This window comes from Eleutherodactylus coqui, chromosome 10 (assembly GCF_035609145.1).
Source record: "Eleutherodactylus coqui strain aEleCoq1 chromosome 10, aEleCoq1.hap1, whole genome shotgun sequence".
Classification (NCBI taxonomy): Eukaryota; Metazoa; Chordata; class Amphibia; order Anura; family Eleutherodactylidae; genus Eleutherodactylus; species Eleutherodactylus coqui.
In genome coordinates this window covers 20,876,809-20,903,522 of record NC_089846.1, presented here as the reverse complement: position 1 = coordinate 20,903,522, position 26,714 = coordinate 20,876,809, and the positions used below count along the sequence as shown (strand labels likewise).

At 46.4% G+C, this 26,714-nt stretch overlaps 1 protein-coding gene across 3 annotated transcripts in view; it reads right to left on the bottom strand.

Moving 5' to 3' along the window:
* Positions 1 to 26,714, bottom strand: part of GPSM1 (G protein signaling modulator 1) — a 247,440-nt gene that overhangs the window by 192,368 nt on the left and 28,358 nt on the right. The window contains exon 1 of one of the 3 annotated variants that reach the window (XM_066580517.1): positions 24,254 to 24,382. The exons of 1 other annotated variant lie outside the window; for it this stretch is intronic. In XM_066580517.1, the coding sequence (XP_066436614.1) occupies positions 24,254 to 24,354 (101 nt within the window). In that variant the 5' untranslated portion in view covers positions 24,355 to 24,382. Of the gene's footprint in view, positions 1 to 5,074; positions 5,125 to 24,253; positions 24,383 to 26,714 lie in introns of those variants that run through there. One more of the 3 variants, XM_066580519.1, reaches the window with a different exon arrangement.

Below are 26,714 nucleotides of genomic sequence, written 5' to 3'. Positions count from 1 at the left end.
CTGGCACAGACCAGTTTGGGCCCATCACCTGTCTGATAGAGGATGCCCTGGGCGGGGTTAGTGACGGAGACCCCGTGGGTTGTGTGCCCTGGACTGTCATTTGTGCTGTACAAGTTTGCTGTTGCATCTTTCACATTTGCTGTGATGTGGAATTAATGATGTCAGGCGCCAGATTTAAAGAAGTTCCTGTCTTTGGAGTGTTTGTACACGTGAGGTGCCCATTCCTGACGGAGAGGTTGGCGATCAAAGAGGCGAGTAATCCTGGCTTGCCACAATATATAGGATGTGATTTACAGATACAAATGGGTTAAACAACATTGTACGGCGGTAGTACAAGTAGGCCGGATGGAATCTACTGTAAGAACTCCAAAGTGGGATGGTCAACATTGGAGCATGGCAAGGCACCCGGTCAAGTGTTCCAAGGGATTATATATACATATATGTCCTGTCCTTGTATGGGTGCAGCAAGTAGAGTGACAGCAAGTAGCACAATGCCAAGTATACTGCAAGTAGTCCAGAAACATTATGGGATACTCCACTGAAGAGTGTTAATCCATGTAAGTAGAGAGCATAGTGTGTAGTACTTGCCAAGAGGAAAAGTGTGGAGAACGAGCGAAGAGAACACAGCGCCAGAACAGAGGGTTGAAGTGAGAGCATTTTATCAAGAGGCCCAAGAACACCCATGCCGAAAATACCACCTCAACAGCCATTTGTGATCTGCAGGGTTGGAGAATAGGGGTGGTCGTTAACTATTGGTGCAGTTACCAGAAAATAAAGAACATTTAGCGCCTGGAGTCCAAGTGGTTGTATTTCCTGAGAATGACAATCTATGAAGAGGCCAGGAATCCGCCCAGTCACGTAACAGAAGCAAGCAGAATACCGGCACTATTTATGAAAGCCTATATTCTTCCACTTCCGGCAGCCATAAACTGGGTATGAACTGCACCAGCAGAATTAAAGGGGTTGTCTTCTTGTAAACTACTGATGACCTATACTCAGAATAGGCCATCAAGATTAGATTGGCTTGGGTCTGATGTTCGCTAGACCATTATGCTCATTCAATTTTTGTAGGAAACAGACAGCTCCGTTCCCACTGCAGTGGCCAGGCTTGGTATTACAGGCAAAGTTCCTATTTACTTTAATGGAATTTGGCCTGCAATGCCAAGCCTGGCCACTGAAGTGGGAACGGAGCTGTCTGCTTCCTGCAGAAATCAGTTTGGTCGACAAACGCATCAGCCTGGTAAACATCTGATTTGTGGAAGTTCTGGAAGGCAGACCTAGCTAATCTGCTACTGATGGCATGCCCTACACATAGACTATCAGTCATTTATAACTAGAAAACCCCTTTAACGCTGCTATAAAGGAAACCTGTCCGATAAGAGATCTGCAGAACTAGTAATGTCTTATATAACCCTGAATATTGATTAGCAATAAAATGTAATAACAGAAATGACCTCTATAGAGTATTACCCGACACAAGCTGGCGCCGATCAGGGGGTCGCCAGGCACATAATTTGGCGCTGGGCCCCAGCGATCCGGAGAACTCTTTGTGATTAGCGCTGGTGGAGATCTGTAACAATTGCTTTTATAATTCAGCAGAACTCCTTTTAATGAGCTGCTATTATTTCTTTGTTAATTGCTGTTCTCGCGTCTCTTAATCCCTTCCTTCCTCTTTGTGGATCAGCAAATGTTACTTGACAAGAGGATATTAAGGAAGTGTAACACTGCCACATAGTAGGGGGAGAGCCGAGGATGAAAGCACCTTTAGTGATGCAATATAGAATGTGCGCGTTGGACGGCTTCTTTACCTCCCTTAGGGCTTATTCACACGGGTGATTTTCATATCCGTGTGCTCTTCTTATTGGCCACAGACTTCGCACTGATACGTTACAGTCCATGAGGCTTTACAGACATGCATTTATTTACATGGCCTATAAAGAAATAATTTTTTAGGTTTTCACAAGAAAAAAAAAAAAGAATGGACATTCTTTGGAAGTAAAACTGCTGCACCGCGGACACAGCGTTTCTGCACCACCAAATGCGGGCACAGCTCCACTGATTATGGCCCGCACCTGGGCTTGTCATTGTGTTTGAATTAACGAGCCAAGTTGTTCGTTGGCAAATCAGCGGTGGATAAACGCCTCGCATCCACGGGGAATCGATATGGTGGGCCGCGAAATATGGAGCTATGAAGTTAGCGGTTTGAAGTTGGCCGTAGGGCTCCTTCACATAGGAGCTGCGATTCTCGGCCGCCTGCATTGCATGACAATGGGTGGAAATCCCATTCAGATGGCCGGGGTAGAGAGCTCTGCTAATCGCCCTTCCCCTCTCTGCCCCTTGCCGGATGCCGGCAAAGGGAGGGGTCAGGACTGAGCAGGAGCTAGTGTGCTAAACTCCCGCCCCCAGCCTGCGCGAGCTGCTGCTAAACTCCCTCCCACCTCCCTTTTCCGGCAGGTCTCATAGGTTCCCATAGAAGTCTATTGGATAGGTCAAGACCTATCTTTTCCGGCTGGCGTAAAAGCGGTCAGATGAAATCTTTTCGGGCCAGGCGATTTTTATGCACCAAAAAAAAAAAAATCGCCCATCTGTACAAATGCATTGGAATCCAAGGCTTCAGATGCTTGGGATCTACTGACTTTATTAATTGGCTTTATACCCGGCAGTGGCTTGGATGACTACTGACAGCCAGGAACAGAGAAACCTCAGATACTGGCAGTTTAACCTCTTACATGCCTCAATCAATAGCAACTGCAGCATGTAAGCGGATGACAGGGGGAGGGGGATCATTCTGTTACCCATCCGAAATACGCAGCTACTCTAAGGCCCAGTATCCACGGGTGAATTGTAATTATAGAATCCGCAGAGACTTGCAGCTGCCATAGGGATGCATTAGCATTCGCAAGACAATTAAAAGCATGCAGATGTGATTTTTTTCCCCAGCGTGCGGATCGTATGCGCAGGAAGAAATTGCAGCATGCTCCATTTTTCTGCAGATCCTGCGGGACAGCTTCTACTGAAGTCACCCTTTTAGGATGCTTCCAATTAAGCAAAATTACTTTTTCTGCAGAGAAAAACAGAAGTTTATACAGGGTGCAGTTTGCCACATTCCCCAGGATGTCATCTACAAGCCTGCCGCACTTCTCCTCCGGCAGTTCAATGCGATGGCTGTGATTGGTTCTCGAGCGCCGCGGCTCAGCCAATCAGAGCCAGTACTTCCTGGAGGCGGGATTTTGGAACCTCCTCACCAGGAAGCGCTGGCTGAAGACTACAGACCAATGAACCAGGGCTTCAGCAAGAGAAGTGCGGAGCGGGCTGTGCCTGTTAGGTAATTTGTCTTTTTTCTTTTTTTATAAGAACCTTATAAGAATAATTAAAAAAAACAAAAAACTCACTAATCCAGGAAATGAATTAAATGCCATCCAATGTCAGGTAAAAATTAAAAGAATGTATCAACGGCGTTCAGAAAAGATGAACTGACCCTCATAAGGATGTTGCGATGCTCTGGATACAAATGTACTAACGACTCTTCTATGCTAATGCTGTAGGAAAGGTGATGAATAATAATTATCTGCGTGAGAAGTGATAATGGAACAATAGACTACGCAGACATAGGTGCTGCTAGTGGAACCAGCGGGTGCAGTTTGTGATGTTGGTCCAATCACACTGGTATGTAATCTAGCATCGCCTCTTCTTAACCTTTTGCAGGCTGAATTATTGTCTTTTTTTAAACAAAAATGGTAAAATTTAGGCCACTAAAAAAAAAACCAAAAGTAGTGATCCCATTTGGGAACATTGGCATGTAAAAGGTTTGTAAAGATGCAGATATTCATTGCAGAGCGGCTTCCCTTCATTTTGCACATTTACTGCCCTATCAGGCGTTTAATACGGGATTTCTCATCACAACATATCAAAAAAATAAGAAGACGAAGGACTCTGTTACACGACACGATTATCGCTAGAGGGAGTGGTCTACTTAATTGCAAGGTGTAAACGCGCTCAGCGACCGATCTGTGATGAGTTGTTACATTACCGCTGATTAGATCTTTCGTGCGGACCTAAAAATCATCATTTACCTGCTGCAAACCCTTTAGTGTAAGCAGGCATCGTAACGATTTGCTGAACGGAAAGCGGTGGCCGAAGGATGACTAGAGGCGATCATCATCCAATGAACGATCAAAACTGCCCAATTACTGTTCAGTGTGAATGTATGCCAAGAGAACGACCGACGATGGCTACGCCACCGCTCATCACATGTGCAGTGTGAAAGGACTGTAATAGATGAATCCCTGATTTGTTTTCAAGTGAGCCCTTTCAATATTTTTACACGGGACGACGATCTAGGTGTTTAAGCGAGCGCCGATCACAATTATGGGCGCTCATTTCCCAATATTACACGGCCCAATTTAGTCTCTCTGCGGTCCAAACAATCATTCATGTGATTGTTCATCCATCATAGAGAATCATTGCTGTCAGCAGCACATTCATAGGGCAGCCAGGTGGCTCAGTGCTTAGCACAGTTACCTTGCAGTGCTGGGGTCCTGGGTTTAAATCCCACCAAGGATAACATCTGCATGGAGTTGTATTTGCGTGGGTTACCTCCAGATACCTTGGTTTCCTCCCACACTCTATAATCATACAGATAGGTGAATATAGATTGTGAGCTCCACTCCGAACCAAAAAGTGATGCGTAATATGCATGCGCTATATAAATAAAGGTGATTATTATTATACGGAGAGATGTGCCGCCGACACCGCTACTATTTTTGGTTGCGCAAAAGATGCGATGAGCAATACATTAGCTGATCAGATGCAACTCTACACAGTCCGATAATTATCATGCAAATGAGGGTTCTAATGAACATGCCGAATTGTCGGCCGGGTAGAAGGGCATGCTGATAATACAGCTCATGTGGATTGCCACCACTTTGCACAAGCTGAATGTAAATCCGTGCAAAGTTGCAAAAGTATAAAAAGAACAGTACAAGAACACTTACGAGTTGCTGTATACTTGGCGGACTACATATCACAGCATGATACCGTCTTACTGATCTTATAGTATCGGGTAGTATCTCACCTCTTCTTCTGCATGTTCCTGGTTTTCTGTACATATAGCCACAGCTCCAAGGCCACAGGAAGTAAAAGAACTCTTGGACGCGGCCCGCAGTACACAATCCGACACACTGCCTTCTCACCGAGGCTCAAGCTGGAGCCGATACCTTCTACATTCGATTCCGGCATTTTGGACAAAGCTTGCCTCAAAAATCCAGTGTTGGGTTGGAGACCAGAGACCTTCGCTCTCCTAATGCCTTCTTCTGCTGCCTGCTGCGTAGGGCTATGGGCCTGCTAATCTACAGTCCATTTCCTCCAAGAAGAATCCTCAATTCAATAAGTGACCATTGATCAGCGAGGACTCTCTGCCCCCTCTCGGTCCTAGCAGGTGCACAGGAAGTCAGCCCCCAAGTTCATTGCAGACATGAATACAGTCACCCTCATTAACCGGTGGGGATAGTGAATAGCAGAAGCCGATGGAGGGACAGATAAAGTCTCTACGTGGAGAAGATCTTTATTTCTTACAGAGCAACGGGTTTTCTTCTAGGAACGCTTCTCCTTTCGCTAACCAGCTGGGCCTCACATCAAAGTATTCCAACCCCGTCACAAATTTGCGTTGATCCTCTGTGGCACCCTCCACCTCAGCTGTCAGAAGAAATATGTTGCTCTCGCCGAAGCTTCCTATAGCTGTTCGTTCCAGTTTGCTATTGACAGCTGATGGGGCTTAGTATTATCCCAAGGCAAGGTTGTTGCTAGTAGCTTCACTTTCCAGAGAACTCCCGGGTCTCATTCAGACTTATCAAACAAACCCCCTCCAAACTAAAACTTTTTTTTTTTTCAAAAAAGTCAGTAGAACCCTGCGTGTAGCTAACCCAGAGGTGGGCAGACTGGGCCGGTGTCCCCCGAACAACCTGGGCTCATCTAGCTGTAAAGAACTGAATCCGCTCTGATCCTTCAAATCTCCGCTATCAGTGCAGTGACAAAGAGGATCTATGCAAGGCTGACCATATGTTGTCATTAGACGAGATGACCTCTCTCATCAGAACTGCATCTAGAAGGCCGGACAATGTAAACACAACCGGCCGTGACGTCAGTGAATTTTGCACAATGGCTTTCTGGAATTTGCAGTACGGCTATTCTGCATCCTGGACTGTGTGATACAAAAAGTGCAACTTCAACTGCTAACAAACCCTTGTCTGCCCTTACAGAAGTGACAAGAGGTTTTACCTTCGGGTTCGACTTGCACATGCCTGAAACCCACACTGGCTTCTGATTGGTGCGGGTTTTAAACAGTTTATGAATGACTAAAAGACTTTGCAGGTAAATAGCAGTAGTGTTATTAAAGGGGTTGTTCAAGGTTAAAAGCTAGGGAAGGGCATTAATAGTTGATCAGCTAAGGTCCAACTCTCAGGACCCCAGCTGATCAACCGATCGGGCGCTTGCTATCAGAGACACTGCACACAGGAGTACAGAGCGTAAGATACTGCTCTGATCCCTGTATAGTGGCCAGCACTGGTAATTGCAGGCACTGCTGTTATTAAAATCAATGGGACCCCAGACTGCAGTTACAAGTGCCGGCCACTATACAGGGGTCAGAGGCAGGGGCGTAGCTAAAGGCTAACAGGCCCGGGTGCAAAACTTTATCTTGGGCCCCCCCCCCGACTTCTCTTAACCCCTAATGCAGAGACGTAAGTTGAAGCTCCTGGACCCCAATGCAAAACCTGTAACAGGGCCTCCAACTTCAATGCTTTATTCATAGTACTGGGTTTCTTGTATGGAGGAGAGAGACTTTATAGGTCCCCTACGGTTCCTGGGCCCGGGTGCAACTGTATCCCCTGCATCCCCTATAGTTAATACCAGGGGTCAAGCTTCTGCTCCAACCCGTTTGTAGCTGCACTGACAGTGAGCACCTAATCAGCTGATTGGACAGGTTCAGAATGGCCAACCACAGCCAATTAACTATTGATGACTTATGAGGATATGTCATCAATAAACCCCTTTAAATCAGTACTTCCTTGATAAGCGTGCTCTGCCCCAGCACCGCTGATCCTTTCCCTCCAGCCAGTGCTGCATTCAATGGAGCTAATCCATATGTGGATTTCCCAACACAGAGATCTGTGCAGAATCTGCGTCAAGAATTGACCTGTCAGTTGGATCCCACTGAAGCCAATAAGAAGCTAAAATGGCGCAGAATCGACACCAAGTATATAACGCCGTGTGAATGCGGCCCAAGTCATTTTATTTCCGCTGTTCTCTGCCTGTGATCTCGTGAAATTCCAAATGGAAACAAACGTTGGATTTTCAGGTTTGCTGGATGTAGGAATGAAAGATTCACTGCATGTACAAAAATGTTAGCTTTAGAAACCATAAAATGTTCTTTGCTTTTACTTAACCTCTCAAGGACCAAGCACTGTAAATATACGGTGCTTAGTCCTGGGCTTTAATCTTGCACCATAGCAAAAATATGGCATGGGATTTAGGCCTCCTTCCCACGGACGGATTTCCGCCGTGTAATTCGCGTCGGAAATCTGCTGCGTTGCCTGCAGCTATTAGGTTCTATTGAACCTAATAAGCTCAGGGCTCACGGTGCGGAATTCCACCGCGGAATTCCGCACAGTGAATTCACCCGTCCTCACCCGCGGCATGCTCTATTTGCCGCGGGTGTACGCGCAGACGGCTTCCATTTCAGTCAGCGGAAGCACAGCGGAAGATAGCGTGAAACCGCTTCCCCGCCCACCGCCGCCACGTCATATGACGCGGGCGCCGCGTCATGTGACGCGGTGGGCGTGTCATGTGACGTGGCTAGCGTGTCACGTCATGTGACGTGGCTAGCATGTCACATGACGCAGCGGCGGTGGGTCAGGGAAGCGTCATGCGGGAGCGAGGACGCCGGATCAGCAGGTAAGTTTGGGGTCTCCTGGGGGGCGCCGTGACGGGCTCCGCCGCGGAATTCCGTGGCGGAGCCTGTCACGGCCGTGTGCAGCCAACCTTAAAGTCCTGCAATCTAGCAGGAGCAGGTTGGGTGTTCGGCTGTAAGAGACAGACGAGGACCCAGAGGAGAAGACAGGATACATAGCACTCAATGAGCGATATGTAGAAGATGCAGTAAACAGCAGTCAGTGCCGTTTCCTCTACTTTACATGGCAATCATGATTGCTAGTGACCTACAGCATGTCAAAGTTGCAGAGTCTTAGCAGACCACAGACCAGCTCCACCAGTGACTACAGTCAAAAGACCTCTGGGCGACATTCACACTGTTTTTTTTTTTTTATGTTAAAACAAAAGTTACAAAAAAAAAGTAAAAAAAAAAATAGAGTATGATGCTATATATATATATATATATATATAGTGTGTGTGTGTATATAAAAAGAAGCAACCCACTGCCCACCCAACCTGAACAATTGCCATATGTACCCAGTAATTTCGGACTATACAAATTATATATTGAAATGTTTAAAACAGAATGGCAACCCCATTCCTAAACTTTATTTTTGCGTAAATCTATTAAAATAATAAATAATTTTTTCTTAAACTTTTTGTACACATTAGCCGTAATCACACAAGCAATAGAAAAAATAAAATCAGAAAAGAGTTATTAAAACTAGCCCAATATGTGACAAATAAAACAAAACGCAGCAAAAATAAATTTGACAGCCAAGTTAAAAAAAGAACAGGATCATAAAACCATCACATGCATAAAATGACTAAAACATTTTTGGCCCTTTAGGACATACATATTCTGGTCTTTAAAGGGTTAAATGCTACTCATTCCTATGGGCGGCTCACTCACACGGCCTCGTGTCCCCCGTGGTTTATGGGCGCATTTTTAACGTGTGTAGAACACGTGGTAAACAACAAATACACACGTAGATTCATATTTGCTGCGCATGTTAAATCCCCATAGGTTATATTGTATTACGCACCAAAATAGGTCACGCTGCAGGCCCGATAGAAATCAATGGGCTGGTCATACGTGGGCGACATCCATCTGTGTGAGTGAGCCCTAAGACACGTGGGATACAGCCATAAGGCTCTATAGGTGGATACTGATAAGAAACATGCAAGCCAGGGATAAGAATGAAACAAAAGGCAGTGCAGAACGGCAGCCGTTCCCCCGGCCCGCTCAGTGCGGAGAAGCGACACGGCTTCCTTATGTAACCTAAGCTATCATGCCCATTTCTGCAGGAAATTACTTTCCCATTATAAAAGCCATTATATTTAATTATAGGTGTAATTAAATGAGCATAATCATCACGAGGTGAAAGAAAGGCATGACATAAGAGGAACATCAGGGACAGGGAAAGGCATCCGGTCTCCGCGCACCGCAGCTGTGCAAACCTCTGATCTAGTAGCACAAATCATCTACTGTCCGGATTCTGTGCGGAATCATTTCTTAATTGACTTTTAACCCCTTACGTGCCGCGACCCATGTTGATCATGCCAAATACGAGGTTCACAGAGGAAAGGAGCACCCTCTGTGACATCACCAGCCCTCCTCCATGTAGGCCCGATGAGTAGCCATGGCAACTGGACACCTGTCAATGACGTCTGGGTCTGCCACGGCCTGCGATCACTTGATATGTGATAATACACCGCAGTACAGATGGACTGCCAATATTATCTCAGCGATCGTGAGAAGTCCCGTATAGGAGCATAAAAAAATGTAACACTGAAAAAGATAAGTAACGCCCCCTTGTCTTGCGCATTTTTCCCTTTGTTTAAAAAAAAGAAAGTGAATACAAAAAAATATACATGTTTGGTATCGCTGTTTATCCCTCACGGCAAACGCTATTAAAAAAAAAACAGGGCAAAAAAAAATAAAATGGAACCAAAAAATATACTAATAAACCTATTTTTGTTCATTTAAAGCAATAAAAGTGAGCAAATAAGTCACAAGTACCCAAAAATGGAACCAATAAACACTAAATCTTGTCACACACAAAACAGGTCCTCAGAGAGCTCCATCCATGGAAAAATAAAAAGACGTAAGGCTTTTGAAAATTGGGACGTGAAACTTCCAAAAAGTCAATGCGTCCTTAGGTCCAAAATAGGCCAAGTCCTTAAGGGGTTAAATTATGAATTACGGTATCTTTCAGATGCCACTAGGGGGAGCTTAGATGTTTATGGCAAACTTTTAATACTGAGTTCAATGAATAAAGAACATGCTACGAGCTCAAACACTCCCCCTATTGGCGGCTGCAGGCAGCAAAAATGCTACTTATTTAAAGGGAAATTGTGAGCATTTTTCTTTGCTGTCCTTATGGCAGTGACAGGCATGCTAAAGACGGCGACATATTGGATGCATATGTATATACCATATTTTACGCTGTATAAGACACACCCACATTTTGAACGCACCCAGGGACAGCGCAGGGGATAGTACCGGGCGACGGAGCAGAAGGCGCAGCAGAGCTCTGAAACACCGGAGCTCCGTAACAGCGGCAATCGTGTACGGCGGTGAGGAAGGGAAGAAGCTGATTGGTGGAGGCGGGGGAGAAGTAGCAGTTCCTGCCTGCGCTCACCACCCATCAGCGGTACGTAAGGGGTGGCAGTGCAGAGGAGAGAGAACTGGTAAATGGTTGAGCGTTAAGCTCGCAACAGCCAGCTTGAATTTCGGCACTCTGGGAGGGGGGGGGGGGGGGGGGGGGAAGAAAAGTGCGTCTTATAAAGTGAAAAATACGGAATGTATTATATATATATATATCTGCAGTAATTTGGGACAAGCATCCACTTTATTAGTGCCTGTCTCATAAGAGTCACCGCTGCTCGATTTATATGCGGAATTCGAGGGTCACCATTCTTGGGTCCATTGGGGGTCCCAGCCCTCAAACATTTTTCCCCTATCCTGTGGGTAAAGAATAAATGTCTTTGGTGGTGAAACCCTTTAAATTCCATGGCTGCACATCAGCAAAAACAAACATCAGACCACTAGTAACTTCCTATGAAATTACCCAGAACGGAAGTTTGGACCCAAGGAGAAAAAAAAAAAAGTGTTCCTAGTTGGATGTGTTTAACCCCTTCAGGGCATTATTTTTTTTTAATTTTTGTTTTTATGTTCTAAACGTTTTTATTAAAGGCTTTTAAATCCAGAAACAATAATAGAGATGATACAAACTATCTTGTCTCTCTTCTGTAATACCACAACGTTATGAGGGCGGTTATATGAAGAGGATCCGCCGACTGCGACACTCCCAACAGAAAATTATCAAAAACGACTGGACTCATTTGCTTCATTTAAAAAAAAAAAAATACAAAAGAAAACCCCAAAAATAAAAACGTGAGATCTGCAGGTCCGAACACAACAGAAAGATGAGGAAGCTGAAGGAGCGTATGAGCGGGAGGCCAATATAAACACAGACTTGTTTTCCTTCTGTCATTTAATATCACTAAAGGCAAATTTCATCCGTGAGGAATAGACTGGCAGCTCGTACCCATCGGATGGCAACAAAGACTTCCTTCCTTCCTTCCTTCCTCTGTGCAGGCAAATTAAGAGAGTCAGCTTGTAAGAGGAGTCTGCTCAGCGCCTTGGACATTAAACAAGCAGCTTCCTCCAGAGAATTCGATTACAAGCTCATCCCTGCCATAGGATCCTCCAGTAACACAAGCTCCTCAATCAGTAGGTGGAAAACGTCTACATGAAAGAGCAAATAGAAGTTCACTAATAAATCATCCTCGCTAGAAAAAAAACATCTTCAGCAATCGCTTATATTTAAAGGAGTTGTCCGGTTGTAAATTGATGACCTAGTCTTAGCATAGGCCATCGATAGTAGTTGGCGGGGGTCTTCCGCCTGCGACCCCTGACAATCAGCTGTTTGTTGGGCCGGTGTGTTCATGCACTGAACTGATTTCTGCAAAAAGCAGACAGCTCCGTTCCCACTTCAGTGGCCAAGCTTGGTATTACAGACAAAGTTTCCCTTCACTTTAGAACATGAGCAAATTAGTCAGGGATCCCAAGCAACAGACCTCTTTTGATCTACTATCAAAGCCCTATGCAGCATGTAGGCCATCAACAGTTTACAACTGGACAACCCTTCTACGGTACCACTGACATACCTGGATGACAACAAATTACAGTTCTCAAAGGGAGGCAGTGAATGCTCACATATATTTCCTAAAGTCCTCAGTAGTAAATGTTTAGTTCTGTAGTACTATTTTCTTACATCTCCACAAGGGCTAAAGGATTGCTATGACAATGGACTAGGAGATGCGCCAAAATCGTGCCGAAATACTGCATCCACGAGACATTGTACCACATTTCGGCATAGTAGGACTGAACATGCCTCGAAGACAGTTCCTGACTGGCTGAAACTTCTGATATAAAAAATAGGAGAATTCTTGCTGCGCCACAGGCTGTATGGATAATGGCTGGAGGTGCAACCAGAACACTGCAAACCCTGACTGCAAGAGTCTGCAGGTAGCGCAGGGACTGCAAGTGAGGTTGTTAAAGGCAATGCTACATTTATTCTTCAGAGGCGGCTGCAGGGAAATAACAGCTGATCGCCAAGGACTGGAGAAGGTGGGCCCACGGTGATCAGCTGATTGCTGCACTAGCTTTCAGATAATAAGGGGTTGTCTTCTTGAGACCTCTTTAAGACTATATTCACTTCTGGGTTGGGCTTCTGTTCAAAGCCTCTAGCGCAAATCAATCTCAGAAGAAATAGTGCCATTTTTACCATGAAAATGCCAACGGACGCCAGATGGACCCCATTATGGCACCATTCAGTCCTGTTACTGGAGAGATCCATTCCCGGCAGGGATTCTGTTTTCCTTCTCCCATAATGGTACAGGAAAACTGAAACCCCAAATGCAGATATGAACAAAGCCTGAAAAGTGTTTACTAGAACTGACTTATCACCTATTCAGAAGATAAGTGATAAAAGTCTGATCAGTGGGTTTCCATTCACTTCAATGGCAATTTGGTCTGCAATACCAAGCCTGGCCACTGCAGTGGGAATGGAGCTGCCGCCGCATGTGTAGTTCCGCTCCACTAAATGGGACTGCCGAGTGCTTTTACTTTCATGAGCTCAACTGAAATGAATGGAGCGGCACCGCAAGTGCATGACTACCACTCCATTTAATGTCCTCACTGTGGGGACTGCGGTGAGCCCACAGTAAAGGGGACGCCACAGGACCTCCATTCTAGAGATCAGTGGGGGACTCAGTGGTGAGAGCCCCACCGATGAGACTTCTATCACCTATCCTATGGATGGGTGATAAGTCGATTTTGGTACAGCCCCTTTAAGTGAGCTTTCAAGCACTTCTGTTCTAAGCTGTCAGCTCCCGTTATCTTTGCAGTCTTTGGAATAGGAAGCATCTAGGCAAGCGCCCCACATAAACCTTCCTTCTCAACATGAAATGTATGCTTGTCTCTCTTTACACATACACAAACAACTCGATGGGAATGATTCACACTGATTGACTGACGGCAGCAAGAAAGGAGAAACAAGTTGCATCTCAAGCGCAAAGTTGCAAGCATAGGGGGTGAAGGCGCGGCACACAGGGCAATGCTGCGGCATCGTGACAATGGGAGGGCACTAATACCAACTAAGGGCTCCTTCCCACGGACAGATTTTCGCCGCGTAATTCGCGGCGGAAATCCGCCGTGTTGCCCGCAGCTATTAGGTTCTATTGAACCTAATAGCTCAATGCTCACGGTGCGGAATTCCGCACCGTGAATTCACCCGTCCTCACCCGCGGCATGCTCTATTTGCCGCGGATGTACGCACGGACGGCTTCCATTGCAGTCAATGGAAGTCGTCAGTCACGCTATCTTCCGCTGTAGCACAGCGGAAGATAGCGTGAAGCTGCTTCCCCGCCTACCTCCGCCTACGGCCGGCTGCGTCATGTGACGCGGTGGGTGTGTCATGTGACGTGGCCGGCGTGTCACATGACGCTGCTGCGCGTCACGCTGAAGCGTCATGCGGGAACAAGGACGCCGGATCCGCAGGTAAGTTTGGGGGTCTCTGGGGGGCGCCGTGACGGGCTCCGCCGCGGCCCGTCACGTCCGTGTGCAGTCGGCCTAAGGTCTCATTCCCAAAAAACATGCACATGCATCAAATATGCATGTAACACGCACCAAATATGCATGTAACACGCACACTCAGTGAAAACAGTGTGCTTTTCACAGACCAAAATTGAATACTCCTGTGTGTATGAGGCCTTACAATGATGTGATTGTAGACCAGAGTGCCACCCAGGACACATGCTGATGTGCTCAGGCAGGCTTGTTATTTAAAGGGCCACTATGTATATACTCCCCAGTGTATATAAGTCGGCTAGTGTTACCCTGGTTAGTTATTTCCTTCTGTCTGAATCTCCAGGTTCTTTTCCCAATCAGATCTCACTTCCAACAAACTCAGATCTGCTTGGGGTTATGATGTCTGAAACTAATCAATTTCTCAGTTTGTGAGATGCCATTACATTGGCCCTACCACAGAAACTGCCTAGAAGAGGACACAGACACTCCTGTCACAATTACTGATGATAATCACACAGGTATAATAGAGGAGATCACAGCTCATTCTCCTCACTGTTACTTATGGTCTGTAGTTTATTAAAGTGAATATAGAAGGTAATGATAAAATTAAACTGTCCTCCCAGCAGGCAAAAATTGTAAAGCCTCAGATAATGCTGTGCCGATTCATCATGGGATAGATGTGAAACTGAAAAGTAAAAAATCTCAGCCTCAAGATGTTAGCTGATAAGTATCAGACAGGGGGCTGCACTGCATGGAAGTGACTGGAATATACATAGGATACCTCCAGAGTGTGACAGGCAATTAGGTGAGGGAGCAGGGATGGAAAAATGTGTTTTTGCCGGAGTGGCCCTTTAAGCCTTTCCAATCCACTGTCTGACGTCTAAAGATATTCTGATTGAAGGCTGTACAGCTTCGATGTCGGCAGACGTCCAGCAGGGTATTCTTACTGTATATTACTAGCCGCTCTGTTGTTGGGGGCCTCTCTAGCATGTCCAATACAGCAGTACTGGCTCTAGCCAGTAGATGGTGCCGTTGTATAATGGCAGAAAGAGAGAGCCCCCTAGGAAACCCTGAATCCAAAATTGGATTGCAAAGGGTTAAGGAAGTCCCATTAGATGTCAAGTTTAGGTTTCCAGGTTCTGGATAAAATGCTCTGACAGGACTGCATGAAACAACACTGAGTTTTTGGAGTAAGAGACTTTACATACTTAAAAGGGGTTGTCTTGTTACTGTACAACCCCTATTCAATAGGACTATCTGTGCGAAAATAATATGAATAACGCCGCAACGACGACACAAGAAGGTACTGCAGTGTGTATGCACATTCCCATCTGCTCCACATTACACATTCACACACTTGTTTCACAAGGCTTCTTTGAGATGTTGGTTTCAGGTATGAATTACTAACACAACACAGTGGATTAAATGGTTTGCCTCCACGCTTCAGTAACGCTCGGATCTGTCTGGCAGCCAGGAGAAGATCAAGACATGTGGGTATACGTGGGCGGTAGCTGATGAGAGCCTCGCCATATGCTTCGCTGGCTCGCAGACCCACTGTTTGCATGTATGGCTAAATGTAACGGCACAGTGTTTATTCACGAGAGCACAAACACCAGCTTTTAACGCCGTTATTAAGGGTTATGGAAATATTATGACTGCAAAATGTAAATTTGGCTTTTGTTAATGCAAACGTGTAAGCCAGGCCGCTTCTTGCAGGCTGTAGTATCCCAGATAGTCTGCATGGAACAGAGATAATTGCAATCGAGTCGTTTTATAAATCAGCTCTATCATTTCAAGTACAACGGCCTTATGTGACCTGTAGTGGCAAAGGGATAACTTGCTGATTGGTGGGGGGTCTCACCGGCCTACACTGAGGATGGGGGTCTCCTATCCCCTTTTGTCACTGCTTGCATGCTTCTCCCACCGCTCACAGTGATGTTACAACAGGAGTGCTGGCTGAGCATGCACGGTTGGGGTACTGGTGCATTATGTCTACACCGGAAGCTAGCGGTTGACAGAGGTTAGCTGGAGGTAATGCCCCAGACACGTCCCTAGCTACAGATTGGCAGAGAAAAAAGTGACAGCGGAGCGGGAGCATAGTGTGTCAGGAGCAGATATAGGAGGCCCCCGGGACTGTCCGTCCGCCGCGCGGATCGAGCCATCCATCTATCTATCAATAGCAAGCTGCCGGGGGTCACAGTGATAGCGGAGCCGGAAGCACTCTGCGGAGGCTGGCGGGGAGACTCGCTGGCGGGGAGATGTGAGCAGAGACACAGCAGAGCACAGGGGGAACATAGATGGGAGGGTGCTGGGGACAGCAGTCTAGGGAGCGCAGATGGGAGGCCGGCGGGGAGAATGAGACTGAAATCCAAGCTGGGATGCTGGTGTTGGGGAGAGTCAGAGCGGGGCTAACAGCGCAGCCGCCACAGATGCCTCACAGCTGCAGATGCAAGGGCTCGTGGGGATACTGACAGCGAGGTGGGAAGTGGGTCCGAAGGGCAGATGGCACACTCACACCAGCGGGATTAGCAGGGGAGATGGGAGGCAAGACACACGAGTGGGATCCCAGCCAGGGAAGATGGAACCCAATACACTCACTGCAGCAAAGGGGAGATGGCAGTGGAGATAGGACACTGCCAGGAGCAGGGATGGGAGACCAGCGGGTAAAGTGACAGGCTGCATCAGCCAATCACCACCTGTAGGCGTCATCTGGATGTCCCCCCTCTATCTTAACCTGGCTAACCCACGTATCCACCCATACTTCCGGTGGAGACATAATGCACCAGTACCCACAGGTCAGTGCTCCATTCACATTATTTGAGCCGACAGAAATATCCAAGCGCTTGCTGCTCTGGTATCTCTACATTACCATTGAAAGTGAATGGAGCGGAAGTGCACTTACACAACCACCACTCCATTAATTCTCCTCCAGCACTGAGGAGAACAGGGGAAACAGGACCCCCATTCTTGGGAGCGGTGGGGGTCTCACCACTGAGACCCCCACCAATAGGATAGGGAATAACATGTAATTCTGGTGCAGCCCCTTTAAGTATAGAAACAAATGAAGACAAAAAGTGGAACCCCTCAAAGCAATCAATCAGATCTTGTTTTCGGTCTCATCACAGCACTAATTTTTCACTTATTGAGAGTCTAGCACCAGGACAGGTCCTGTAAGCTTCTAAAAGGGGTTGTCTGAGTCTTTAGTGATTGTTTCTATTAATGACCTGTCCAGAGGAAAGGTCATCAGAAGTTAATCATCAGCGGCCATTGCTTGAGATTCCTGCCGATCAGCTGATTCCCAGCAGTGCCTTCAATACAGGAAGCTGATAATGCTGTTCATACTGCAGTGGCCCGGTTTGGTAGTGCAGGCACAGCTCACATTAATTTAATAGGAACTGTGACTGCACTACCAAACCACGCCAGTGCAATACGGACAGCGCAATCTGCTTCCCGTGCCGTCCGTATTGATAGCAGTGCCAGGAATCAGCTGAATGGTGGTGATCCCGAGCGGCGGACCACCACCTTCATCTATTAATGACCTATTCTGAGGAGAAGTCATCAATAGTAAAAAAAAAAATCCCTGAAGTCTTGGACAAACCCTTTAACCTGCTAAATGTTGCACCAAATCTTTGGGGCTACTGGAAATGCAATTCAGTTTGCCTCTTGGCTTCATTGACTAAGAGAGACATTGCCAAGGCAGTAACTTATTTACATATAATGAATGCTTAAAGCGTCCATCCGTTCCTGAAAAAACAAAGATAGCCGGGACGCTTCTCCAACTACCTGATGCACACTGTGCATTATACGCAGCAGTAGTCTAAGGCACTACATGTGCTTTGATTGGCCAGTGCTGCCTATGTGAGCAGCACTGGCCAGTCAGATTATCGTGCAGTGTCTTAGAGCCCATTTACACTGACAGATGATCGCTCAAAAGTTGCTCAAAACGACAGTTTGAGTGACAGTTTTGAACGATCATCTTTGCATTGTCTATAGTAACTAAGTGGCTACTTAAGAGCTATGCATGCAGAGCGGGACACCACTGCAATCGCTTGGCGAACAATACAGCTGTCCTGCATTAGCAAACAGCTGTATTGTTCTCCGCGATTACAGTTCACGTCCCGCTGTGAACTACCAGCAGGACACAAGCTGAAAGAATCTTATCAGTGCTGCCAACTATAACAGCCTGCACCGCTGATAAGAGATCATTGCTCAATTCAAAAAAACTAAAATTGAGCGAGGAACGACTTGTGCACAAAAACTGCACAATGTCCGTGCATTTAGACCCAACGATTCTCGCTCAAAAGACGGCTTAGAGCGAATTTTGACGAGAATCGTTGGGTCTAAATGGGCCTTTAGACTACTGATTAGAGATGAGCGAGCGTACTCGTTAAGGCAAATTACTCAAGTGAGTATCGCCATTTTCGAGTACATGCCTGCTCGTCCGAAAAGATTTGGGGGCCGGCGGGGGTGAGCAGTGAGTTGCGGGAGTGAGCGGCGGGGAGGAGAGAGATCTCCTCCCCGCCGCCCCTCGCATCTTTTCTGGCAAGCAGGCATGTACTCGAAAATAGCGATACTCGCTCGAGTAATTAGCCTTAACGAGTACGCTCGCTCATCTCTACTACTGATGCGTCATGTAGTCGGAGAAGCGGTTCGGCCATCTTTGTTTCTCCAGGAACGGATGGTCGCTTTAAATCCTTGTTCAGGGACCAATTAGCTGGTGCATTAATTAGCCCTGCCAACGGGCAATATTATCTAATAATCCTAAGGACTTTCAATGGACTGTGTCAATGGAGTCTCTGCGGATACAAGCATGGACACCAACTGGTCACGGTTGTGCAACAGAAAGGAGGTCTGCACCCCACCATAGTGATCATTTATGACGATACAGGAGAGCGGATGTTTTCTGTCTCCGCTACGTCCAATTATACAGTTACAGCCCCGGTACCTGCATGATCACTAGGACTAAATGGTACAAGAACTCCTGCCCTTGTTGAGCGCTGTTTCTTGGTGTCCCAGCACTTGGACTGATTAGACACTTATCCCTAGCGTGTGGATAGGGGAGACATGTAAGACGTGCCGCTACCTCTATAAGCCAGGTTTACGGCTTCCTAGTTCCTCAGTAGTAAGAAAGCTTTGCAGATTGTTAATCATTAAGACTTCTGGAAAGCTGAATTTGCTATAAACCTGTAAAGCTACGGTAGATATTAGACAAATAAGGGTCAGTCACACCCGCATTCAGCCTGCGTTCAGGATTTCCATCTCTGTGCTCCGTTTTCAGAGGAAAAATTAAACACAATTAAAAATTTCGTTTTTTTTCCGAATTGACTTAAAATCTGTATTTTTGGTTAAATACAGAAGCGGAAAGCTTTTGTTTACTTTTGTTCGATTGGGCTTCTGTTTTTTAACTAAACCAATAGCGCGGTCTGCAGCGCAATTTATTCCATATAGAAAAAGAAAACCTAATGGAACAGAAGCAAACAAAGCTTTCTGGGTTAAAAAAAAAAAAAAAAAATCAAAAAGGGGAAAAAAAACTCTCTGCTCCAAAAATGGAACGGAGAGTCGAAAAGCCTGATGTGAATAAGTCTCAAGTCTCCCCTATGATCACATTATTCTTTTCGGACAGTGTCTCACCTACAGAAATCTAGTGCCGTAATAATGCTGTGCCAGTTTTATAAATCCAGGTTTTCTTTTATCCATCCTTGAAGGGGTTGTCTCGTTTAGAAAAAAAATATTTTTCAAAACACACATCGGGGGCGCTCTTCATTCATAATGATCATCCATTAGCTAAAGAGGGGCAACCAAGAGTGTTTCTCTCTGGAGGACCCATGTATTACACAAACAACTCATTGATTTCAATAGGCACCATGTAATACTTCATTTCACCTGTGGTGGTGCTAAAGTGGAATTGAACACCTTTTCCTGAGCTACCCTGCTGAGTATAGCAAATAAGCTCTTAACGTGGCCATACACATTGGATAGAACTAGGTTGGTGGTTGAACAACCGTTGAACAAGTAATTGTCTGGTGAATGATCGATACGATGACACAACCATGGACATTTTAGTCTGCATTGGCTGTAACAGTAATTCAAAATGGTCATATATGATGAATGGCACTGGGCGACGGACCAACCGGCACTGGGCGACGGACCAACCGGCACTGGGCGACGGACCAACCGGCACTGGGCGACGGACCAACGGCACTGGGCGAAGGACCAACCGGCACTGGGCGAAGGACCAACGGCACTGGGCGAAGGACCAACGGCACTGGGCGAAGGACCAACCGGCACTGGGCGAAGGACCAACCGGCACTGGGCGAAGGACCAACCGGCACTGGGCGAAGGACCAACCGGCACTGGGCGAAGGACCAACGGCACTGGGCGAAGGACCAACGGCACTGGGCGAGGGACCAACGGCACTGGGCGAGGGACCAACCGGCACTGGGCGAGGGACCAACCGGCACTGGGCGAGGGACCAACCGGCACTGGGCGAGGGACCAACCGGCACTGGGCGAGGGACCAACCGGCACTGGGCGAGGGACCAACCGGCACTGGGCGAGGGACCAACGGCACTGGGCGACGGACCAACGGCACTGGGCGAGGGACCAACGGCACTGGGCGAGGGACCAACGGCACTGGGCGAGGGACCAACGATCATTCACACATTCTTTACAATTGTTCCTTTAATGGCTGACTATACCACATACAGTCAAGTACTAGCAACTATCCGACAAAACTTTTAAACATGACCAGAGAACACGCCAAGAAGCACAACAGAGCATTATTAAGTTTTCTATCAGAACCAAATCTTGCAAGAACGTGGCCTTCAGGTTCTACCATAGTGAGTTTTCTCTCCTTCGATGACCCTTTAACAAGAATTTATTTTTGTGTTTTCAACAAGATGTCTAATTTTTAAGTTTTATTTGAAGCTCAGCAGGAAAAAAAATGAGTTAACTTTCTTTTTCCGATTCTCTGAGGATACAATAAAGAGACTACTTTTAAATCCTACAGAATTTTGAGAAAACCGCTGTGGTTAGAAGTGTAATTTCGCAGCCCTCACCGATGACACACAGCTGCAGTAGGGAGCGCGGGCTCCCAGCCTGTAATGAATCCAACATTAAAATCACAAAGCCCACAGATCTGATTTTGCTGACTTGTGAAAGAGGAGCCGCGCTTCGCCTCCTGAAGCGTGGGCACTCACAGCACTCGTTCTGCTGGGCTCCATTTAGACTGGGTCTTATAAAACCTCTCGGTACAACCCACATGGATGCCAAGTGTTCTAGACAAGGTACAGCGAGTGAATATGTGCGCAGGGACTCATCTTAGAGTATATAGAAGTACAACGTGCTCATTTCTACAATCAGATGTGGAAACAACAAATGGGTATCGGCAGCCAAGATGTTTTGACCGCAGCGGTTTTCCATACGTGGCCACTGAGAGCTGAAGGAGTCCAACAACTCACCGCAGGCTCGCACTCCTTTAGTGGGGGGGTCCAGGACCCCAGCAGGCAGTTTCGTATGTCAGCCATGAATTTTCCCCTAAGAAAAACTGTAAATTAGACTTCTGTCAAGTTGGTAATTAAAAAAATTCTGTTCAGACCTTTTTATTTAATTTGCTATCGGGAAAGTTGGGTAAAAACAGCTCCCACGGGTTTGGTCACCAAAGTTTCCCAGACTCCCGAATGACAAATCTGCGTACCGATACAGTAACATTCATCGTCCTTTTTTTTTGGGGGGGGGGAGTTGCAGTGGTTTTCTACATGGTAGATGGGGGACTCAATGACTGATTTTGTATCGGGGTGCAGTCTGATTTTGGCATCCAACACTATAGTGCAGTTGAATCCATATTGGCAAACAGTTAAAAGGGGCAGTGCCCAGATGGCATTACAAATTGATTGTATTACGAGCAGCAAAGCGTTAATCCCTTAGAAGACGGACTGGAATCTGAGTTGCTGTTTAAATATAACCAGTAGCCTCATAGCACAAAAATGTACATTGTTTTCTATCCTGCTGTTGTGATGCATTGTGTAAAGTTTTAGGCTGCTTTCACACGAGCAACAAAATTGCACGATTTTCTCGCAATGTGACTAGCAATTTTTGTGCAATGCAGTACATGTCCCTATCCCTAAAATAAGCCCTAGCTGCATTCCCTGAAAAAAAGGGAATACTTACCTATAGCAAGTTCAGTCCAGGTCCTCCTGCTGCTCTCCCGAGCTTCACCGGGCGTCCTGAAGTCCTCCTTTGCACACTTTAAAAATCCTGCCTCCAGGAAGCAATGGCTCTGATTGGTTGTGTAGCGCTGGATGAACCAATCAATGCAGTGCTCAATGAACCAATGCAAGGGCTGCGATTGGCTGAGCAGAGTTTGAGGAACCAAATCGTGTTGTGAAAGTAGGTTTATGAATTGACTGAGCCGTGGCATTGATTGGGCAATTCATAAATCTCGCCTCCACAACGTGATTGGTTCTTCAAACTCTGCTCAGCCAATCAATGAAGAGCTGGATAAATCAATCACAGCCCTTGCATTGGTTCATTGAGGGCTGCATTGATTGGTTTAATCGAGTGCTACTCAGCCAATCAGTGCCATCACTTCCTGGAGGTGGGGTTTTTCAATCCCACTACCAGGAGAAGATCTTCTATGGGTGAACGAGGACTGCAGAACGCCCGGCGGAGCTCCATAGAGCAATGGGAGGACTTGGACCGAGACTTTTAGGTAAGAAACCCCTTTTTTCAGGGAATGCAGCTAGGGCTTACCCTTCTCGCGATAAAATCGTACGAGTTTATTGCTGGTAGCAGCGAAGCACGATTTTTCACAAGAAAAACGCATCACTGACGCTACAAAATCACGGGAACACAGCTGCTATATCGCTATCACCAGTGTGAAAAGGGCCTAATTGTTGTCTATTTATCACAGGGGCAGAAGCAATCTAACGTATCAGAAGCCCTTCGCAGAGTAGACGCTAAATGGCTAATCTAGTTTTTAGATATCAATCATAAAGTATTACGTTTTAGCGTCTACTCTGCAAAGGTTATTCTTGTCTATTAGTGTAAAAAAAAAGTACTTTTGATCCCAGTATTGATTTAGCCATAGCAGCATTAGGTAAAAGTAGGGGAGAATTTAAATTACTTACTAGAGATAAGCGAACCTACTCGTTTCGAGTAATTACTCGATCGAGCACCGCGATTTTCGAGTACTTCCGTACTCGGGTGAAAAGATTTGGGGGGCGGCGTGGTGGAGCGGGGGGGTAGCAGCGGGGAACAGGGGGGAGCCCTCTCTCTCTCCCCCCCACTCCCCGCTGCAACCCCCCACATCTTTTCGCTCGAGTACGGAAGTACTCGAAAATCGCGGTGCTAGGGCGAAAAAGGGGCATGGCCGAGTAGGTTTGCTCATCTCTTATTACTTACCCGTTATTTAACCCTTTCCTGCAGTCTTGTTTCCTCATTTTCTTTTTTCCCTCCCCTCTTTTGAGTAATCATAACTCTTATTTTTCCGCTTACATATCTACATGAAGCCTTGTTTTTCGCAAGACTAGTTGCATTTTTCAATGGTACCATTTCATGTGCTGTAAAAACTTTTAAAGTTTCCGAGCGGAGGGCACTTGTATTTACGACGTTCACGATGGAGGAAAAAATGACATGTTATCTTTAGTCTGTGGATTACTACGATTACGGTGATACCAAATGTATTTTTTTTTAATTGCAGCATGACTTTTAAAAAATAAAATAAAATTTTAAAAAATTCGTTTTTTCACCGCCTTTCTTGAGACTCATACTCTTTATTTTTTCATGCAAAACCACATTCCCCGTGCAGTAATACAACACTTCTGCCGGCATGAGTGCATATTGTGGTCACCTACTTGGGACCCCTCTGTGGCCAGACCGAAGAGCCACTCCTGTAAGAGTGACCCCATCTAGGCAGACCGAGTGCCGACCTTGTGATTAAGTGACAGCTATGCACGTGATTGGCCATCCTGTAATACTAACGGCCGCTACAAGGAAGATATTTTGCTGGCCACGGCTTTCCCTGACAAAATCAACTGTTGGTTGGGGGTGCCGGCAGTGGGACACTGCATTCTGAGAGAAGTCGTAATTCCTGGCCCAACTCCTTAAGCGTTCCTAGAGCCGTATAAAGTGTTTTTAGTAGTAAATCTTTTCATTTTTCTTCTATGCAAAGCATAAATCAGTTCAGCAGCATCAGAAAGTATTAAGAGAAGCTACTGCATTCGCTTACCTGTACACACCCATTGTCCTTTCTACAGAACCAAGGCACCCACAAAGCCTCCATTGAAATTTCTTAGGTTTACAGCTCCTACAGGTCCAAAACGGAGGCATTCTGCAGCCCGCTGTCTCAGGTGGAAGATTGGCGGCATTCGCTGTTTGAAAAGGACTAGTTACGCCCATGGAAGTTGGACTGACTGGCAGAAAGCCTTCCGATGAGATCATATCTGCAAGTTGGGACAATTTCCTTCTTTTCACACCTATGTTTTGTTGGAGGGCAACTTTTTTAAGCAGGTGAGTTGCACAATCTTCTTCAACCGCATAATAACTTTACAGTACATGTTGTGCAAACTTTTCTCCCAATAGATCATAGACCGTGGGGCAACACAATACTGACTGCAAGCCATAGGCATAGAGTAACCGTACAGCAATTTATCAGCCGCTATTAACATTCTCCTGGATTTTCAATGGAGCAAGAGAGATCAGGTAGGTTTTTAACGTGGCATTCCTCGTGTCACAATGATGAATGAGATGTTATAGCTGGGCCGGGGCACAGCTCACCCTGGGTGGTGCCAAGAGACACAGAGTCCAGCAGGGTCTTTGATCGGGTTGGGACAATTTGGCATAAGAGGTAGTGTCCTTACTCACCAAGGCTGTCTCAGTCATGTCCTCCTTAGGTAGGACAAAACCCCATACAAGAACACTGCAGACTGGCAACCAAATCCCGGTCACATGGTTTGCCTCGGCTGCACCCCATCAGAAGACCTCGGATACATCGTCTTGCTGGCAACTGAAATTTTATTAACACCCGGAGGTTCTGCAGAAATAGATCGGCTCTCGCCACTTCTTCCTCCTAGAGGTTCAATGCAATTTGCTTCCACCGGCGTAGCCTTTCCTTACTGCTTGCAGATTAACAGGGTCTCAGCCCACTGCGCCGAAAATGGTGGGTACTGCCTTTATAACTCTCATATATTGCTTAGCAATCAGCATATCATGTGACCAATTATGTGGGGCGCACACTGAACCCCCTAGACCCCCTTACGGCCACTGGGACCCAAGTTGGAGATGGTTAATGATGGCGCACTGAATAATATGGCGCTGGCAAATAAAGGCCCCGTATTGGTGGGGAACCCAACGTCTGCCAGCCTCAACTAGCATGAAAATGCAAGAACAGGAACTTGCCATGTTGCTCATGTGGTCGATGGCAAAGTTATTTTTGGGAAACTTGCTCAACAAAGCATGTCTTATTGACCATACCATGTGAGCTGCCCGAGGAGTGTGACGCAGTAAGAATCCAGGAGAGTTAATGGATGTGGGAGTTATTGTTGTGTACCTCTTGCTATGAGCACGTTCCTCTCGAATGAGTGATGCAGCAGAGTGTGTCAGATAGAAGACGGTGGCCAAAAGTGGGTCTGCAACAGTTGAGAAGTCAAATTTGCCAGCACTGTGAAAGAGGGGTGACCCGCTCCCCTCTTACTGAGGTGGCTTCAAGTTCAGCCGTACCCCTCCAGTCAGTGATGTAGCCAAGCAGGTGAAGTGGAGAGAAGAGGTCCGGCATGCAGCCCAGAGGCGTAACTTGAAGCTCCCGGGCCCCGATGCAAAACTTGTAACAGGGCCCCCCAACTATAATGCTTTACTCATAGTACTGGGTTCCCTATATAGAGAACAGAAGCCTTATGGGCCCCCTAAGGCTCCTGGGCCCGAGTGCAACCGCATCCCCTGCATCCTCTATAGTTATGCCCCTGACTCAGCCCTTTCTAGGTGCCCCGAAAAAAAGGATAAAATAAGTCAGCACTTCCCAATAGAAATCTTTAGGTGCACGTTAAACCATGGCTGCAACATACAATAGAAGCAGAAACCAAAGAGTGGCAACAGCACGCAAAATACATCTACTACCAGAGGTATACATACCTATAATCAATACTCAAACCACATTAAATAATGCAAGGTTTGATCAAATCATATTGGCCCATCTACCATTCTAGGCGCCCCAGGTACCATATAAAAGTAAAAGCAGCTGTGCCACGGGAGAGAGCAAAGTCGCAGAGGAACGTAGCACAGAGGGACCGCCACAGCTGAATTTAAAGTGGCGGAGGTTACTATATAAGGAGAATAGTGAGATCGGCCGTGGCCCCTTACTGGGCAGAAGCCAGAAAGCTGGCATAAGATAAAGTACTAGAAGGCCTAGATAACCCGCCACTTGGAAGAAGAGGGAGTCTCCCTTCCCGCAAAGTCGCAGAAGAAGCTGACTCTTCCTTTAACCCAAATACAGATCAAGCTGTCAGACATGCGAGACTGGTCTCCAACATGTTAGTACAATGATGTATGGATGTATATGGCTGGGGGAGTACCTCCCCATAAGGGGCTGCCATGGCATACAAGAACAATACCTTGATTATGTTTGTGGTTACCTGGTTATAGAGGGTTGCCTATTAGTATTAGGATGATGTGAAGTGTAAAACATGTTGTGACGT